At 41.1% G+C, this 13,964-nt stretch overlaps 1 protein-coding gene across 1 annotated transcript in view; it reads right to left on the reverse strand.

Annotated features, from left to right (window-relative positions):
- fras1 (Fraser extracellular matrix complex subunit 1) overlaps positions 1-13,964 on the reverse strand; it is a 421,086-nt gene that overhangs the window by 272,306 nt on the left and 134,816 nt on the right. Inside the window, exons 9-11 of the mRNA XM_079566634.1 lie at positions 10,837-11,043; positions 6,417-6,506; positions 1,955-2,102 (exon numbers count right to left, since the gene is read on the reverse strand). Coding sequence (XP_079422760.1) covers positions 1,955-2,102; positions 6,417-6,506; positions 10,837-11,043 — 445 coding nt within the window. The remainder of the gene's footprint in view (positions 1-1,954; positions 2,103-6,416; positions 6,507-10,836; positions 11,044-13,964) is intronic.

Consider the following 13,964-nt stretch of genomic DNA (forward strand, 5'->3'; position numbering starts at 1 on the left):
AATACTGAGGCACTTTTTTCACAGGTAGAAGGCATATCAGGTTAAAAAAAAAAATATTTAGAATGCTGCTTGTTTTTTGCAAAAAACAAGTGAATTTCTAACCATCTATATTCACTGTTAAAATAAAAAAGACAAGGTTTATCACGACAGAAATGCTTTTTTATGTATTCAGACAAATATGAACAGAACATTTTAGTTGAACATGTATGAATACATTTATTTACTTAAAAAACGCAGCAGATTCGTCTTTCAGTTTGAATTCTCACCAGCTTCATTAGACTATCTAAAAGGAATATTTAATGCATACACATTTCTTGAGATTACATTGAGATAACATAAACAGGCTAGGGGCCCGAACTTGTGTTTCTAAACGCAGATTATAGCATTTTGCGAGTAGAAGAAGGAGCGCCTTGTGACTTTGGTGCATTTAAGTCGGATGGAGAAACACTCATGGCCAATGGCGATGTTATGTGGAACAGCCTTTTTCCTCCAATCAGAATCCGTGACCGGGAAGGGGCAAGGGCTAGGGAGAGGGGTTGTGGAGGAGTGGGGGGGAACATGTGTTTTTGGTTGGGTCGTGCTACGCAATTACCTAGGGCTGCTCGATTATTGAAAAAATAATAATCATAATTGAAATCACGATTGCCTTTTTTTTTTTAAAGTAGCTTTATTTCATTTATTTATTAATCAAAAAAACGATGCTGAAAATGTTCTGTTTTCTGAACACATAAAAGTACAAATGATTTCAAGCATGCCTTGATGGAGGAGAGGTCTCTGTTTCATACCTGCCCCCTGCTGGCCAGCCCTCACACCTGCGCAAGTAAACTGAGCAGTGCGGCCTGATGACATCATCACACAGCGCTGTTTGTTTTTATGTCAACAAAAATGGAGAATAGAATGGCTCCAGAGTAGGACCCATCTTTGTGAAACTATAACTCAAACATCCTTTATCCGATCGACATCCTGCTTCTACTGCAGCAAGGTTACATCCTAATAAACTAAAACCTAGAATATGAAGATGATCACTCAATACACACAAAAAATTGCCATTTTTAGCAGCCTATAAATCCAAAACTGAACAATCTAGAACATTGTTGATGATTGTTCCTGAAACTATGTTTAGTGGACGTGGCACATAATGAATTGTACATGCCCTGTACGTGTTTCCATTATTGAGCTACAGCTCTAAGGGGCTCGCAAACGCCAAAAGCACCCAGGAGCCGAAAAGGTGGTTACAACTCCCTGTTTTGTAAATTGTCTAAAAAAAAAAGTTTAATCCAAATCTGAGAGGGTCACCTGGGAAGATTCGGTGAATTTGGGTGATTTAGCCCGGAACGACCCTGGTCTCACAATGAGGAAGCAAGTCAAGCAAACCCCTTAACCCCCTTTAGCTCCGTTTATCCCGGTTCAGTTCCATCACGTACACACCGCTCTCTCCCCCGCGCTCCACGCTTATACAGTCCATGTTTAATGAATGCGGATCAGGGCTAAAGGCCATATGTTGTGCTTTATTTAAGAGAACGTGCGCTGCTGCTTCTTCTTCTATTATTCATCCACACATCAAACACATGCTCTGCTCCATACAGCTCCTTCAATCCCTCAATCCAGGCTCACCAGTCACGACTTCAGTTCTATAGTCGCCGCAGTAACAAACTCAACACTAACGTGAAAACAATTAGCCACGTGTTTTCTCTGGTCTGCTTGCTTTTGCAGCAGTGGAACACAATAACTTCTATCCTTCAGGACAAAAAGATCTTTGTGCGGCATTACTTTTTCCCTGATTGTGAATGAGCAGGCATTAGAGTGACCCTGAAAGTTGTAAAAATGAGTTTCTTGCATGTACTTGGTTCAAAAATACCGTATTGTTCTAAAATGGCCGACTCAGAGTGTGTCCTTTGTCTCACACAGAATTTGTATTGTCCACCTCAGCGTGGCGTGGGTACTCTGGTCTTACCGTGTTGGCACAGCGGGCAGCACTGTCCCTCCGTCGTCACGGACAGGAAGCCGGGCGCGCACGTGGGACAGGAGCGCACGTAACAGGTCACGTGACCGTCCCGACACTCGCACTCACGGCAGTCTCCCTCGGACCAGCGCGACAGGGCCTGGGGACGGAAGGGGAAACATTGAAAAACGTTGACTTACTGGCACTGGATCGCTCAGCTGTCGGTGCAGAGAAGAATTGTATTGTTGGTAACTGGAAACGGCAAAATGACGTGCCAGGGAAAAAGAAAAGTCAATAGGCTAGTTGATACTTCCTCTCTATATCAGCTATATTACTATTTACTCCTCTGTGTGTTCATATTTCAGCTGTAAGCTAACTTTGGGCATGTTTTCCAGCTCTCCCCTCGCTCCCCCCCGGGCATCTGCTAGTTTGATTTCTCACTGTAAACTATAGCTGCATCTGGTAGCCTATAGTTTTTCCAAACACACGATTTTGCTTAGCATTTTTATAATCTTCATCCACTTTTAATAATAATAGTAAAAATAATAATAATAATAATGCATTTTATTTCTTAGGCGCCTTTCTAGGCACTCAGGGTCGCCTCACATCCACAAGTACAATTACACAACAATTAAAAATAGTTAGAATGCAATGCTAAAAGCGGCTTGAATAAAAAATAAAAGTTTTCCGTAGCCGGGTCGTGGGGGCAGCAGTTGGAGATGCCTAAATCACATTGCACCAGCCCCTATGGCTCCTCCTCCAGATGGTGGGTCCTCTTATATTCTAATCACATGTATTTCAAATCCATTTTATCTATTTATTTTATACAAAAGTAAAAGGAGCTGTATAGGTGCAAAAAAATACAGATTTGGGGAAAGCGGTGCAGCGTAATTGTGCCATAAGCCCTGATCACTGGCAGTGTTAGCACGTAAGGAGTGTATGACGAGGAGACAAGTGTGGACGCCATGCATGTGTTGCCCCCATTCATATAAAGATCCCTAATCTAATGTGCATACGGCTGGAGCGCAGCCATCAAGAAAAAAACTTCTGAGAGTCAGGAGCGGCTTTGGCACGAGCTGCAGCACTTGGCTCTCCGCACGCCGCGTGATGGAGTAGCTGCGGCTCACGGAAAAAAATCACAAGAGAAAAACATAGATTTAAGCACGATCGAGCTGCAACAACGAACCAATCAAGCGGGTTGCGAGGATAAACGGAGGGAGATCTGTTTCCAAAAAAGAAAAGCGGCTGCGGGTGAGTTTGGTCGAGCTAATTTTACTGTTCTTGTCTGAATAACATGTCTGTGAGCGAGTCCCGCAGCCGGGGAGGGCCGGAGGGGAACATAGGGCTGACTAACTGTGACTACTTTACTGGGAGCGGGGACGTCTACAGCTCGTTTCCATGGAGACGTCGACTAAAGGCAGCCAAATAGATACAGACGGCATTTTGAAAACAGTTAAGGGGGGAAATGTTTTGAAACAATGTAAATTTTCTCTAATTATTCAAAAACTACTGTAACAAATGCTGAAATATGAATATAGTTTCTACTAAATAATGATACAAAGACATGGGGAGGAGCAAAGTGGTTCAACAGCCCATCAATACATGAATAACGGAGAATGCTAACATGATGCTACATGTTAGCATCGGGCTAATGCTAACGGTTAACTAGCGCTTGCTACAACTGCCGTTTTTTCCCTTCTACTGAACAATCTGTTGCGACAAAATATCCATATGGGCCCGATTTACACTTGACTTTATTTGTGTGTGATAAATAAGTTCATATTCCACCAGAAAATGGCTAAAAGAGTGGGAAATTGTGTTTCTCTAAAGATTCTATTTTCCCCGTCGGCGAAGCCACGCCCCCTTCTATGACGAGATGCCGTCTGTATCTATGTGAGATTTAAATAGGTTTGGTCCTCATCCAAATCCATTCTTTGATTGTCCACTGTAAAAAAAAAAATAGCATTTTCTGTGTATGATCCAAAATGTTGCGCAGTGTGCCTTTACATTTTTACAGATTTTACCACAAATAAACAGCTTTTTAAAAACTGAACACGATCCAAAACCCCTCCCAGAAGAAGTCTTTGTAGCCAATCCATACATTTAAACCTGACTCGATCCATTATTTAGATTTCATAGATACAGACGGCATCTCTGGAATCGCCCATACAGGTATATGGTCATGTTTGAAAACAGTTAAGGGGCAAAACAATTTTGAAAAAATCTAAACTTTTTCTAATTATTCAAAAACTACTACTGCTGAATTATGAATATAGTTTCTACTAAATAAAGATACAAAGACATGGGGAGGAGAAAAGTGGTTCAACAGTCCATAAATACATAAAAAAACGGAGAATGCTAATATGATGCTACATGTTATCATCGGGCTAATGCTAACGGTTAGCTAGCGCTTGCTACAACTGCCGTTTTTTCACTTCTACTGAACAATCTGTTGTGACAAAATATCCACATGGGCCCGATTTACACTTGACTTTATTTATGTGATAAATAAGTTGATATTCCACCAGAAAATGGCTAAAAAGAGTGAAAAATTGTGTTTCCCAGAAGATTCTATTTTCCTCCTCGGTGAGGCCATTTAGTGCATTTTTACTGATGAAAGGCCATATTTTTATATGAAAACATAAAATGACAGAAAACTTTCAATGCATTTTCTTCTCACATTTATGCCCCGTAATCTACAGCAGAGGCTTCAAATTGACATCTCCACACGTAAAAAGTATTCACCTGCAGAATCCTTATTCACGCGCTGTCAGGAGAGATTGTTGCTAATGGATTGTGTCAGGTGTAACAAACAGGAAGTTACAGGACTGACGTTTCGCCTTGGATTCTGAATTGCTACATGCACATGAATACATATAAATACGTATATACTGTTTTAAGTTCCTGACAGCTGCTTGACAAGTGACGCCTCTGAAAGCGTTACTTTCTACGACGAACGCTGAGTTAATTACAGCTCCCGCGCCACATGAGTGAAGCATGTACCGGATTTGGATCATAAGTACACACTGTGCTACTGTTTTGAGTTGACATGTCATGCATAATTCATTTGAGCACTGCGGCAATGATTCTGTGTTCTACGGTTTAGAATAATGTCGACGAACGGAAAAGACAATACACGGTTTAGGTGAATAGGAAAACAATGTAAATGTAGAAATAGCAATTTGAAAGTTCTGCTGAACATGACTGATATGAACATGAGGAACAAAATGTATTTCTGACATTTTATGTTTTCATTTAAAATAAGCTGGGCCACTTTCTGTTCCAATGTTAAAGGGGCTAGATGCAAGTTGGCCATTTTATACTCACTACTGCCACCTCAGGTCATACGTGTAGCTGCACCTTCTATATTAAGCTCGAAATAACACTGTTTTGAGTGACAGTGCAGGATTTGAGAGGCAGTTGTGGTGAACAGGTCTGGGCTCATTCTAAACAGTAGGACAAGGGAAGGCAACGTCAAAAATCCGGCCCTCCAGCACAGAACCTCTGGCCCTCAAGATGATTTTGAGAAACATTATCACACAAATCAGAGAGTACTTTTAACATTATTAGAGTTAAATGGGAGAAAAAAGGTATAAATACAGTCAATACACCCAATGAGGTCATATTATGTACAACACTGGCGTTTGAAGGAAGTGCACTGGAAAAAGAATCGTCGTTTTAAGGAAGAAATGACATAAATCTACTTGAATTAAGAGATTAAACCTAAGGTTTGAGTTGATTTGGTCTGGTCATAGATGAGATAAAACCTCTAGTAATAGTTATTCTCTTAATTCAGATTATTTTGTGTCATTTCAAGTGAAAAACAATTGTCTGATTTCAAGTGGATTTTATTCTTGTTCCATTGGCGCTATAGCATTTGTATCTTGGATTAGTTCAAACAGACTCAAATTCAACATAGATTCAAGCAATTTTAAGTAATTGATCTCATTTAAGATGGCCATGTTTCCAGTGTTGTGCTTTACTTTGGGCTAATAATCAGTGGCTTCGGCCCTTGGTCTTTTTACAATAAAGAAAATCGTCCCCCCGCCAAGAAAACTTGCATACCCCTGCAGTAGGACATTGTAGGAACATGTAGGGGGAGGAAAATACATAATTTTAACATTTTTAAACTCTTGTAGATGGCGGGAGTATTAGGTTTAAAAATGAAAGCGCAATTTGGCGCCACCTCCAGGAAATGGCGACCTAGGAGGCCGCCTTGGGTTGCCTATGCCTAGGGCCAGGCCTGAAAATAAAAACAAAAACAAACTGGGCCAGCGTAAGCGTGTTTGCCGACAGATTCGCTGAAAGTCGACGCTCCAGTTACGGCGCGGTTGAAATCAGATTTTACCCGCGTCCTTAAAAAGCACTTTGCAGCTCCACAACTCTCTCTTCTCGCTCGTTCCTTTGAAGGACAAAAACTGGGCTTCTCGTATCCACAGTCGGTGGATTGTGGCGGTAGCAGAAGTTGCAGTACCTTGTGGATGTTCCCGCGGTGTGAACAGCCCGCTTTCTCCGAGGAACAGACCGGACAGCACTTCCCCTCCTCAAACACCAGCTCGGAGCCCTGAAATCACAACAACAGCGTAAACACCACGCTTTATGTTCAGAGACGTCGTTTAGCGGTTTGAAATGACCCCAGATGCCTTTCCTGACACGCTGTTCCACAAATGCACTTCGTGGATTCAGGACTGGCACGTTGCTGGACGCTTAAACGGTTCCAGATCATCGCTACCAGATTAAGAATGATCTATACGAATGATCAACAGCTGTTGATTCCCGCTTCCGTTCTTGGCCAATGAGGGATTAGCAGAGAGTTACACAAATAAAGAAATACCTAGAGATTAAGTGGTTGTGATTGACTATCACTTTATTTATAGTATAGACTTCGAGAGACTTATCCATGTGTTTGTCTCCAGAAGGTTAGACTACTGTAACGGCTGCTCACTGTCAGAGCTGCAGAACATCCAGAACGCTGCTGCTCCAGTCCTGACCAGAACCAGGAAATACCACCATATTAGTCCAGTGCTCCGGTCTCTGCACTGGCTTCCTGTCACTCAGAGAATAGAATGTAAAGCGGCTCTGCTTGTGTACAAGTCTTTTAGGACTAAACATGCTGAGGCTAAAGCTAAAATCTGGCACAGTCGAGGATGTGAGACAGGCCTAAACTCTGACAATGTTCAAATCCAGGCTGAAAACACTTCTTTTTACATGTGAATACGACACTGAAAGTATTTTATCTGCAGTCTTGCTTTTACTGTAATGAATACATTTTTATACTGAGGTTTTATGGATTGATTTGATCTGCTTTCTTGTAATTTTATGCAACTGTGAAGCACTTTGAATTGTATGAATTGTGCTCAACAACTTGCCTTTAATTACTCAGTTTGAGAGAGAATCCATGATCCAGATCTTGTATTGATTCAGTTTAGCTTCACTTTATTGGTGTATTTGGTCAGAACAGTGCGTGTTATTGTATTAATGTACAAGTCACACAATCCGGGGCCACACTTTATTTTACAGCACCTTGATACATTGTACCTAACTAAATATAGTACAATGTAATGTGCTCTGTAACAATCTGTAATAACTTGTACCTATGTACAATGGAATAACTTGTATTAGTACTTTGTAGTACATAATGTAATACGACACGAGACCCTTAGGGGCTTAAGGTTAGGGTTAGAGTTATTTCTTATTACATTATGTACCTACAAACTACTACGTATTATTCCATTGTGTATCTAACCCATAGGTACAACTTATTACACATTGTTACAAAGTACATTACATTTACTATATTTAGTTTAGGTACAATGTATCAAGGCTACTAAGTGCTACCCCAGATTGCAGCCATGGGCTAATTTCCATCTGTCATCCCCCATGCACACTCTCAAACACACTCTCACTCATCCTGGCCTATTGTACATGTTTTAAGTGGCAGGGGAAACCGGAGCACCTGAAGGAAACCTACGCAGACACGAGGAGAACCTGCAAACTGCAAAGGCCCCGTCCAGATGGAAAACCCGGGACCTTCCGGGAGGAGAGTGTGACCACTGTGCACAGCCTTCTCCAGCACATCCCAAAGATTCTACAACCTTTTCACAACGTGAGCCCCGTGTCATGTCATTGTCATGTTGGAATAAGAAATCCGCTGATGGAATAACCTGGCCATTAGCTTTTATAACTTTAATAGCTTTAAAATCATATTCTAATGATTATTTTAAGTAAATGTAGCAGGAGGTTTCTCAGGGAAAGTCCCGCTCCAGAGAAAGGACTGCGGATCACAGACGGATTAGTTCAGGTTTAGACTGTTCCCATAGAGACACATGGATTAAAGCCAGACTGACCTACATTGTACTTACACTATGGGATTCAGTGAAGAAAACGGGATTAAAGGAGCACTAAACCAGGATTAAAACAGCACTAAAACCGAGGCTGAAGACGGAAACATGCCGAAAAATGGACATACAGTAGCAGCAATAAACGAGGATTAGATTAGGAACAGAGCACTAACTAAAGAGAAAAGCAGAAACGAAAGCCGGTCTGAAGCAGGACTTTCCCTGTATAAGCACATTCCGGCGGCGTTTTAATGGGGCTCATACATCAGTGCTGTGTTTAATCAGATCGGAGTCATTAGCTCCAAGAGTCTGGAGCTCGTCCAGGTTTCAGTCACAGTCCAAGGTTACCGCGCCCTGGGTCTCATTCACGCTGTACACAGTGCACGGATGGGGAAAACCAGGCGTCAAACCAGGACAAGAGTGGGACTAAACCAGCACTAAACTAGAACAAGCTTATAGGTTTAGGTTGCACATCACCATAGCCTCTTGTGTCTGGATTCCGTTTTCTTTTTTACAATAAAGTGGGATTTGAACCAGCGACAATTCTTTTACCCACCATTTCCGCCTTCGATTTATTAAATTCCAGCCTCATAAATCAGCGCGAGTACCTGATATTTTTCTCCTACCTCTGCTGCCTGAACTTTGGCCCAGACGTAAACAGTGGCCGCTCCCCAGATCCCAGCTCAGCTCAGCTCCCAAATAAAATAAAAATAAAAAACAATAGCAGACTGCCCCGTCTCCTGCTCTTGCCACTTCTCCAGGGGATGAAGAAAATCCTAAAAGAAGCTGGTCTGACAGGAAACTACGGTGAAGAGGCAGGCTCCAAAAAAAAAGTGACGAAAGGAAAGAGATGCTTTGCTTTTTGACTCGTCTTTCAAAGCTCAGCGCTGAATTTTTTTACGCTTTTAGGTAAACGGCGTCTTTGGGAACAGCCGGTCCTTTAACCCCTTAACTCCCACCTGAACCGAGCACATTTTCTCCAGTTTGGCTTTACCCCAATCCAAAAGCTTCTGGAAAAAAGGTGTGAAAATAGCAACAAAACTCAGACGAAAACAATGATGGAAATGTGACAAAAAAGTGAGAAAACGTTGACAAAAAGCGACGAAAAACTGATGAAAAAGTGACAAAAATGTAACAAAAATGTCACGAGAAATTGACAAAAAATTGACGAAAAAATGACAAAAATGTGACAAAAATATGACAAAAAATGTGACAAAAAAAATACAAAAAATTGACAAAAATGTGATAAAAATGTGACAATTTTTTTTACAAAAATGTGACAAAAAAATGACAAAAAATTGATTAAAAATTGACCAAAAAAAATGATAAAAATGTGACAAAAAATTTGAAAAAAATAGACTAAAATGTGATAAAAATTTGACAAAAAATGACAAAAAAATGATTACAAAAATGAGTTGAATACCCAACCAAAAAATGATGGAAAGAAAATCTGACTTGAGGAAAAAGATCTTCTCGGTTCAGGCGGGAGTTAAGAGGTTAACAAATGTATTTTCTATCAAACAAAGGTACAGAGACATGGAGAGAAGCAAAGTGGTTCAACGGCCCACATTTGTCCATATAACTGGGTATGCTAACCGTAGTCCTAACGTTAGCTTCATGCTACATGCTAACGGCTAACTTCGAATGCCAGCTATTTGAACTGTTTCTACTTGGACATTCAACTGTTTCAAAACTGACCTGATTTTGAAATGTGTGTTTTCTATATAAATCTAGATATGCTCAAAAAAAAGTATGAATATGCTAATAGTCGGATTTCCATATCAGAACCGAACCTCACGACCCAAATAGCCTATTTTCCTTGTTTTATTGCAGCTGGCTTCACAGACACATGTGTCATACTGGGGGGGGGCATGGCCTAGCGAGGGGGAAGAAAGTGTGCAGGGTTGTCAGGTCTCGGCAGCCAAACTTGAACCCAATCTTCCATGATTTTTACTTGTTTAAAAAGCCCACATACTCCTGTGGTGAAGAGAAACTGCCCTTTTCTCCCTCTTTTACTGAAAAAGCAGCGCTCGGAGCCTTGAATTTGAGGTTTTGTCATTCACAATAGTGATTATCATCAAGAAATAAGCTCCAAAAAGCTGTTTTGTTTATTTCATTTGTTTTATCAGGCAGAACATTAAGAACATAATCTTATTTACAATGTTGGCCTGAAAGTGGATACAAAAGAATTACAACTAGTAGCAGCGTACAGAGAATTAAAATCATGTATTAATAAAACATTGATTGGAAAAGTCCTTGAGCCTGTGTTTAAAAGCAGAGAGTGAGATCAGTGATTCAGTATGGCAAAAACGTGGACTTGGCAACCCTGGAAGCGTCATTATTTTTCACTCTTTTTGAGGTTTTCCGTCGGGCGATGAGCATATTCAGCACAAGCAAATAACGTCAAGTGAAAATCAGATCTTTATGAATGTTTGAGACAACAGATTCTGCATTAGAAGCGAAAAAAACAAAAACAAATGGCACTTGAAACTAGCGCTAGCATGTAGCATGAAGCTAGCGTTAGAATTATTAAGGTTTAGCATTCTCCGTTCTCACCTGCGCACAGCGGACCTCCTCGCACTCCGCCCTCTGGCACAGCACCTGTCCTCGGTCACAGGAGCAGAACTCGCAGGCCGGGCCCGTCGCCGCGGTGCCGTTCCACATGTCTCCATGGTAACGCACCGCCCCCTCGTAGTGACAGCTGCCTTTGGGCAAAACGCACTCCTCGCAGCACTGGCCGGGGCGTTGGACTCCGCCCTGCCCCTGGAAAACATCAGCACAAAGCGGTTTAACCCCTTAACTCCCGCCTGAACCGAGCACATTTTCTCCAGTTTGGCTTTACCCCAGTCCAAAAGCTTCTGGAAAAAAGCTGTGAAAATGGCAACAAAACTGAGACGAAAACAATGATGGAAATGTGACAAAAAAGTGAGAAAACATTGACAAAAAAGTGACGAAAAAGTGTTAAAAATGTCACAAAAATATCACAAGAAATTGACAAAAAATTGACAAAAAAATGACCAAAATGTGACAAAAATGACCAAAAAAATGACCAAAAAAATGACAAAAATGTGACAAAATATGACAAAAAAATACAAAAATTTGACAAAATATGACAAAAAAATACAAAAATGTGATAAAAATTTTTGACCAAAAATTTGACCAAAAATTTGACCAAAAATGTGAAAAAAAATGACAAAAAAATGGCAAAAATGTAACAATAATATGAGAAAAAAATACAAAAATGTGACAAAAATTTGATCAAAAAATGACAAAAATGTGACAAAAAAATGACCAAAAAATGACAAAAATTTGACAAAATATGACAAAAAAAAATACAAAAATGTGATAAAAATGTGACAAAAAAATGACAAAAAAATGTAACAAAAAAATGACAAAAATGTGATTAAAATGTGACACAAAAAAATACCAAAATTTGACCAAAAAATGACAAAAATGTGAGAAAAATGACAAAAAAAGTTACAAAAATGATGGAAAAAAGAATCTGATAACGTGAGGAAAAAAATCCTCTCGGTTCAGGCGGGAGTTAGGAGGTTAAGAGACAAAGCTCATGAATCGAAACTCTTTATGACTAGATTAGACTTATTTTTCTTTCAGGCGAATGTTTACATAAAAAGAGAGAAAACCTCCCCCAAACCCAGAAAAAAGAATGACTTTAAAGCATAAAACAACTCTCTCCTTTACATCATGAGCTCGACTGAAAGTGTTTGGTGAACCCCTGCAATTTGTTCCACTTTTAGCTCCGACGTTTTACATGAATTGCGTTGAATGGGCCCGGTTTCAGCGATGGCAGCGCAATCAGTGGAATAAATGAGCGTCCAGCCGTGAGCTGCGCGGCGGAGCCTCTCCGTAAATACAGGGCCCAATGGTTTAAATAAGAAACATAAGGAGCTGAAGACAAACCAGTTCATCATCCGCACAAACAGAGGGGGAGAAAGACAGCAAATGTTTACTCGGGGAAGAGCGCTCGGCAAATAAAGTCTCTGTTTTTATTACATCGGAGAGATTTCATTCATTTGCTTGTGTTGCTCAAGTCCAACCGCATTTAAACTACTTTTTCCGTTTCTTCCATAGAAAAAGCAGTGTACAAGCTTTGGGTATTTAAGCTTAGTAGTCATTGCTTTCAAGGTTCATTTCAGACACTATAGGATTAGAGTTGGTGAATTCTTAAATAGCCCACTTTAAATTCTCCGGTTTCTTTTTGGTTTGGTGTGAGCCGTCCTGTTGTTTCTGTCTTGCATTCAGTTCGATGCTCCTTTATTGAATCCAGCAGATCAGTAGAAAAATACTTCAGTTTTTGTGAAACAAGCATGAAATGTGGTCCAAGTGTTCACTAAAACCCTCCAAATTCCAAGATGAAAAAATCGTCTGGTGTGCACATGGATTTATGGGACACGACTAGGTTCGGTTATCCTCCACCTCGCCCGATCGTTCAACCAGTGTCATTTAAGTCCTGTGAGATCTGTGCACGATCTGAGTAAACACTACATGAGCTCCCTGCACTCGGCTTTAACTGCACACCTTCAACTCAGTCTAATTAGAGCTGACAACTATTTTCAACCAACTCATTCATATGGGCCTATTAGACAGCATTTGGGGACAATGAACTAAAGTAACTTGCACTACTATTCTTCATAAAGTAAAGCTCGGTACAGCAGTAGTAAAGATGAACTGACACTGAAGCCCAGGCGGAGTTACAATGAATAAATAAATGGTATAGAACTTACATTACTTCAATTACTACATTCCATAAACTGTGCCGACTCCAATATGGTTTGTGGAGGCCATATTGGACTCTGCTCTATGAAATATTAAACACAAATCCTTTCACCTTTGCTTGTTGACTCTACATTAACCTCTTAACCCCTGCCTTCACCAATTGCATTTTCTCCACTTCAGCTTTGCCCAAATCCATAAGGTCACTACAGCCAATAAGCCAGTGTAACGCCGCATTTGAAAGCTAAGGCCTACAAAACTCATCTCAATGGATCTCCTCCCGCTGTCTCTTTTTTCACTTTTTTTTCTTCCATGGCTTTTTTTGTTGGATTTTTCGTCACATTTTCATATCAAGAAAGGACAAGATCGAGTTTCCTTCGCAGGGTGGCTGGGCGCACCCTTCGAGATCGGGTGAGGAGCTCAGTTACCCGGGAGGAGCTCGGAGTAGAGTCGCTGCTCCTTCACGTCGAAAGGAGCAGCTGAGGTGGCTCGGGCATCTGTTTCGGATGCCTCCTGGTCGCCTCCCGCGGGAGGTGTTCCCGGCATGTCCTAGTGGGACAAGGCCTCGTGGAAGACCCAGGACACGGTGGTGGGACTATGTCTCCGAGCTGGCCTGGTGTCGCCTCGGGGTCCCCCCAGAACAGCTGGAGGAGGTGTGTGTGGATCGGGAAGTCTGGGCATCTCTGCTGAGACTGCTGCCCCCGCGACCCGGCCCCGGATAAAGCGGAAGAAAATGGATGGATGGATTTTCATAGCTTTGTGTCACTTGCTCTTTTGTGGCTTTTGTAGCTTTGCCACTTTTTCATCGCCTTTTTTTGTCACGTTGCATTTTCACCCTCGTTTTTGTCTCATTTTTGTTGCCACCTTGACACTTTTTTTTTTTGAAGAAGCTTTGAGATTTGGGTGAAGCCAAACTGGAGAAAATGTGCTTGGTTCAGGTGGGGGTTAAG

The sequence above is a fragment of the Gobius niger genome (genome assembly GCF_951799975.1).
Source record: "Gobius niger genome assembly, chromosome: 1".
NCBI classification, from domain to species: domain Eukaryota; kingdom Metazoa; phylum Chordata; class Actinopteri; order Gobiiformes; family Gobiidae; genus Gobius; species Gobius niger.